This window comes from Pistacia vera, unplaced genomic scaffold (assembly GCF_008641045.1).
Source record: "Pistacia vera cultivar Batoury unplaced genomic scaffold, PisVer_v2 Contig1129, whole genome shotgun sequence".
Lineage (NCBI taxonomy): Eukaryota > Viridiplantae > Streptophyta > Magnoliopsida > Sapindales > Anacardiaceae > Pistacia > Pistacia vera.
The window spans coordinates 97858-104257 of NW_022195170.1; the positions used below are offsets into that span (position 1 = coordinate 97858).

The following is a 6400-nucleotide window of genomic DNA, read 5'->3' on the forward strand; positions in this document are numbered from 1 at the left end:
GATAAGTAAAAATATTTCTGTTAATTTTAAAACTTTTATTATAAGAGATATTTAACAAAATAGACACAGGTAATATATTACATCGAAAACATTTTTGAATTCAAATCATATCTTCTTAATACTAACTCAACTTAACTTTTTCAAAAACGCTAACACTTGAACGAAATAGAGAAGCAACAGGAACAAAATAATAATAGTAAAACAAAACAAACAGTAAACAAAGAAATTATACGCGCGATTTACCCTGGTTCACCCAATGTGGGCTATGTCCAGCTGAGTCAATATTATTGAAATATGCCTCACCTCTTTCATTTACAATGAATGAATTGCTCTAACACTCATAACATGAGAAAAGTATGTTTATATACTAGGTTTAAGAGATTAAACCTAGTTTTACAAGAATTCCTATTTCTAAGCCCAACCCAAAAAGGAATTAATAACTTAAAAGGAATCTTACAGCGGTTATACATGGAAAAGCCCAAAACCGTCTACGGGCTCGAGGCGCTGTCCCCGCGACCCTCGCCCGTTGACCGGACAACGGGACCTCCGAGTGCGTCTCCGTTACCCATTACTGCTGAAGTAGTCTACAACTCCAACAATACTGTGCATGCCGGTGAAGTGGGAAAGTAGATGATATTTGGTAAATGAGGAAGAAACTGTCGTTGAAAAGCACTTGTTGACTGGTCCCCCTTTTAAAGCCATAAATCTAAGTGCTGTGCTGATTGCCGAAAACAAAGAGAGAGAGAAGTCAAGGAATCCCAAGAGAGAGAAAGGTAGTAAAAAAATATCAGAAAAAGAAACAGAGACAATGATGTAATGTAATTGTATGGTATGTTATGGCTTCGGCTTTGGTGGTGAATATAACTCAACGAGAGTGTTATGTTTTTTGTCCCCACTAGTTTGATTCTTTCTCTTACATATCTTCTTCCTAAATCTATCTTACCTCAACATATCTTTCTCTTTCTTTTTTAGTTATTTTTGTTTTGGAGCTGCACCAGATTTTGTGATGGTAGATTCTAGAATGGGATCCTGGTACTTTATGTAATTTTCATTTCTTGTTTTCTTTTCTTTTTCCTTCTATAATGTTACTGTATCGTTAGTGTATGTGTAGCTTACTTTATGCTCTATTTTATTCAAGTTTATCTCCAAGTTCAGATGTCTTTTATTTATGAAGTGTTGCCAGTAATTTCATTGTCCTTACTATTTTTAGAACTAGTGTTTGTTGAAGAATTCTGCGTTTAAAATTCATAATAAGAGAGAAAAAGGATTGTGCGCAATATGGGTTTTTCATCCTTCTATCAGTTTGCTAACATTCCCCACATAGCAAAAGAAACCAACCCATTTGATCCCATGGAAGAGTTTGTTGTTTTAATGCTAGGAAGTAAGTGGTAATACCTAGTTTCTGTTAAGCCTCTTGATGTTCTATTTTTTCCCTTTGGGAAATAATTGAATCTTGACGAAAAAGGATACTCTTGTTGCTGAGCCCAACGGTTGAAATAATGGAGAATAATCAGAATTCACTGATTGTCTACCATTAATTTGGGAGTGGGTGCATTATCTGAATTTTTAGACAAACCCAATTAATTATATTATCCTTCAGTTTTAAATTGTATGCATTGGGATCCATGCTTTTGGTACCTGTTGTCCTCTAATGGTATAAGATGGCATAATCCTTCCAAGAAACAATGTTTAAAGCAAGAGGAAGTAATCAAGTGGTGGAAATCGCCCATGTGATTGATTGGTGTTTCTCACAAATATTGTAGAATTTCTTATCTCGCTCATTGTGGTGGCGCTAGCATGGTAGAAAGGAAAAGTATTTCAAGTAGGTTTAGCTTTGGCAATTAAGATAATTCTGGTTTAGTTCAGTTTGACTTTCATGGTTGTTAAAATATGTTATTTATTTTGAAGTTGGTTCTTGTTCTGAAATAACTGAGGTGGTCTCGTTCGTTATTTAACTGAGAGAAGATTATAACTTCTGAGAGTAGCTGATGTTTGTTAGAAAAAATCCTACCTCTCTTGTAACTGGCATTTCTTTGTGGGAGCGATACAGGGACTGAGCACAAAGTACAGTGTACAAAATCCTTGCAAGCCTTATTTTTTGCCAAGGATGCAGCAATTAAGGATCTGATCTGAGGTAACTTTAATAGCCAATTACGCTGAGGAGAAAATGTTGATGCAAGGAGATTTTGATATGAATTCTGTGCATGCATACACTGATTCACTTAAAGAAGCTTTGAAACACACAATGCTCAATCAGGAGGTCATATTTAGGAACCAGGTATGAGAATGCTATTGCATCACCGTATTTGGACTTCTTTTTTTTTTTTTTGTCTTTTGTTGATTGAGTTGATATTGAGCTCTCTGCTCTGCGTCACAACCTTCGGTTCTGTTGTGTGTCTCAAAAATTAAAAGTTCTTGCCAACTGGGTGGTGGCTTAAAACAATTGCATTTCATGGTTTTCTTTTTTTTTCTTTTCTTTTTTTTTTTTTTGTATGATACTCTTCAATATATGGCTCTTCAATCTTACTGGAAAGACAGACCACGAGGACCTGCATATTGTAAATATCCTTACACATAAAAAAAATCATGACTTCTCCTCTATATCTTATGCTTTTTGATAGTGTGATTTTTCTTCAGGTACATGAACTCCATCACTTATATATGGTGCAAATTACGCTGATGAAAAATCTAGGCTGCAAGGAGTTTGATAGATACATTTCGGGGATAGATAGCGCACAATCATCACTGATGCCTCCCATAAATCTTATAAGAGATGTACCATTGCTGAAAGAAACAAGACTTTCCACAATTCCAATGGTAAATGAAGCTGTCAAATTTTGTCATGTTACAGAGTTTGATCCATTCTAAGCATGTGGGATGGTTTTATATTCTTGTGAATTGTTGTTTTCTTACTTTTTCTTTTTGTGTGCTTTTTGCTTTTGGAATTAATCAAGTTTTGGGGCTTACCATCATTAGAAGAGACCTTGTAATGATTTGACTCCTAACAGTTTCTTGGTTTTACCTCGATTAGTTGTACAATTAGTGCTCTTCAGTAAGCACATAGCTCCTGTCATGTGCATGGCACTGATTTTATGCCTGTCTTCCATGGAAGAATCAGTGACTGGCACATTTTTTTTTTTCATTATTCTGAAGAGAAAAAATGTTTCTGTAGCTCATATATATCTTTGCATGTCTTTCAGGGTGGCTCCTCACGATCTTTGAGCCAGGAGTTATCAGGAGAATGGGGTATGGACTGGAAGCTTCAGCAGATGTCTTTTGATCTTCAACTTCCTGCTGATCTGTACAGCAGCCTTGCTGACAAGGATTTTCCAAACAAAAGGAATGTCTTAGATCTCTTAAAAGATACCTCAGACAGTTGTGCTGGTAACATATCAGATGCTGTGGACTTGACCCTTTCCCTCAGTCTTGGAGAGGACAGCAGGAGAAGAGAAGGCACAAAGAAAACTATCTCTTGTCCTCAAGCTGTCATCAATTTAGAAGATTCAACTGAGGGGATAAATAGCAATGAAGTGGAACATGCACCTTCTCTGGGCTGTATTCCTTCAATCACAGCCGCTGGGGGAAAGCTTGAGTCACATGAGTCCATATTATCTGATCCAACAACCCCAAGCTGTGTGAAGCAAGATATTTCTCACAATTTTGCAGGTAGTAGCTCTCTTGTAAATAGCCATCAATGCTGTCAAGAGCAGCACGCTTACAATCAAGGTAATGATGATTTATGCATATGAAACTATTTGTACCTTTATAAGTACAAGCTTTAATCTCTGAGCTTTTAGTCTTTGCAATTTGAACATACTGTTAGTTATGGCAAATTAAAATTCCTGTTCATTGGTCCAATTGCAGAAATTAAAGAGTCCAAGAATGATAGCCAGTGTAACTATATGTCCTTGGATAAGCACCAAAAACTCGCTTCATATGAAGCTAGGGTCATGGACCTGAACAAAATAGACCTTAATGACTCATCCTATCACTCAAATGATCCTATGGTGACCTATCCTTCAACTGCTAGCTCATCAGGTGGTTATCGTGAAATAGTTGGCAAGGATAAAGAAGAGTCTTATCGAACCACAATTTGGAGAAAAGAAATTAATGACTGCTCAAATGAAACATCTGGCATGTGTCAACAAGATGTCACTGTAAATGTTGCTCTGACAAATCCAGATAACAAAAATAAGATAACAGAACTATGGCATAGCGATTCCAAGCTCAGTGGAGTGTGTGAAACAGAAGCAAGTGTCGGGGCTCTCAAGTCTGTTTTTCGGCTGCCAATGGACCTCTGTGAAGAGCATGGCAGCTGTCGTAGTGACCTTAAGAGTAAAAAGGATAAGTCGATGTCAGAAAGCCGAAGTGAGCTTTTAAATGATCTGAATAATACATGTGAAGTCGCTACACAAGTGAGCTGTGAGATGAGTGAAGTAGAAGACACTGTATATCTGTGTTCTGGTCGAAATCAAAATCCAGGTCAAGATAAACATGAAAATAAATCTTCAGCTTCGTACATGTCTTGCTGCACTGTTGATAATGTACCTAAGACCACTGAATCTGGGATTGAAGCAGGAAATTCTAGTATTCCTCCTTCTGATCAGTTATCAGAAACCTGCATGCACTCCCAAGTTGCAAAAATCTTATCAGGTGGGCAGGACCAAAGATCTCCCAACTGTAGTGAATTTCAACAAGAATTCATCAATGACAAAGAAGAAACAGCTAAACAGGATATATTGGTCCAAAGCGCAGCTGAATCACTTATCTCCATGTTGAATTCAGCTTGTTCTCAAGATTATTCAACCAGAACAGGGTCCAATGAGATAATAAATGAGGAGAGTGAGCAGCCACAGAGCTCTTCTGATTCTTTCGAGTTAATAGCTCTGAAGCTAACAGAAAGCAGTTCTGGTGATTTTTCAGTGTCATCAAAGCCATTTGAACTAAATGATGTAGATAAAAACAATATTGGTGTCAAGTGGAGAAGGGGGAGGAGAATGAAAGATTTTCAAAAAGACATATTGCCTGTTCTGGTGTCTCTCTCCAGACATGAAATTTGTGAAGATATAAACATTATGGAGGGAGTCTTAAGATCTAAAGAATACCGGAAAAACAGAGCCAAATTGGCTGATGAGGAGAGCTGGTGTTTGCCATCAAAAAGTAGACGCACAAGATACAATTATACTCGGCAAAGAAAATTTTTATAAAACATCAAGTTTACGTTCAGCTGTGATTTATATCTTACCATAAATTTATTGTGGAACTTGTTAGTAGTAAATTATTTAGATGCTTACTGTTAAATGAGATTTTTTGTAGGGTTTGACTGTTACTAATGCATTTTGTTTCCCCTTTATCTTTCCGTAAGTGGCTTCTCTGAAAAGGAGAAACAAAAATAACTATGTTTCATTTATGCCAGATCATTGATAGCCTTGTGTACATTACAGTTAAGAGTATGCATCCTAAATGAAGTAGCATCACCGCCAAGACAAGGTATGGCTATTGCTTCAGCAGATACAGATGGTCCAGCCGGATTTTTTGCTTCTGTAAGAATTTTCAGATTGAGATTTCTAAGTTAATGCAATCTGCAAAAGTAGAGTCAAATTGGATGTTTTCTACCTTTGGTCTTGGTAGAAGCAAATCGTTCTTCCCATATTCTTAGAATTGTTACTAGTTTCAAAAGTATTAGATTGAATTTTTGAGTTAAAGCAGAATTCACATCTGTTATATTCTCTGCATTAGTACTGTGCTTAAACAAATAGAAAGGAATGGTGTATTTTGTTGTGAATATGCTAAAAATAAAACGTAAAAGACGGGCTTTGGTATCAAGCGATTCAAGCCAAAGAATTTTCACTTTCTACTTCAGTCAGCTATGATTGGCCAAAGCTTGCCTACAACTTAATTATACTGCTGAAATGGTCCTGCTCAAGAAAGCAACATTTATCCCACTACATTCTCCTAATATAGAGCTGTGTTTAACACAAAAACATTAGATACATGCACAATTCTGATACGGGAATTTCTTTAATTTATCTGAAAGTCTGGGAATTATTGAAAACAAATCCTTTCTATGCCTCTTCTGACAATACTAGTGAATGATTGAATTGTCTTAAAATCAACAATGATTGATTGATCCTATAAATCCTAATCATACAACATCATAAAATGTAACTGACATAAACAAAATAAATTGATTATCATATGATTTCCTGGAATTGATAGTTACAGCAAAATAAAGAAAGAAAAAATGGGAGGGAAGTGGAGGCAAAGGCATTAAAGACCATCCTTTAGGGACAAGCATGTTTCAATAATGGATGTAAAAGGGAAAAAAGCCAATTGAGTGAGAGAGACTGCTTCAAAATGTTGGTTGGTTGGCTGGTTAGTGGATTAGATTCATGGGCAA

General features: G+C 36.4%; 1 protein-coding gene across 3 annotated transcripts; it reads left to right on the forward strand.

The window, feature by feature from the left end:
- The first annotated feature begins 732 nt into the window (after positions 1-732).
- LOC116142564 lies at positions 733-5601 on the forward strand. Of its 3 annotated transcripts, XM_031428002.1 has the most exons (6): positions 736-829; positions 973-1032; positions 2051-2278; positions 2638-2817; positions 3201-3726; positions 3865-5601. In XM_031428002.1, exons 3-6 carry the CDS (start codon positions 2168-2170, stop codon positions 5205-5207), a joined length of 2160 nt encoding a protein of 719 aa, XP_031283862.1. In that variant the 5' UTR covers positions 736-829; positions 973-1032; positions 2051-2167; the 3' UTR covers positions 5208-5601. The 3 variants fall into 3 exon arrangements, with proteins under 3 accessions (XP_031283871.1, XP_031283862.1, XP_031283866.1); XM_031428006.1 differs by lacking the exon at positions 973-1032 and having other exon boundaries at positions 746-829; XM_031428011.1 differs by lacking the exon at positions 2051-2278 and having other exon boundaries at positions 733-1032.
- Positions 5602-6400: the final 799 nt, after the last annotated feature.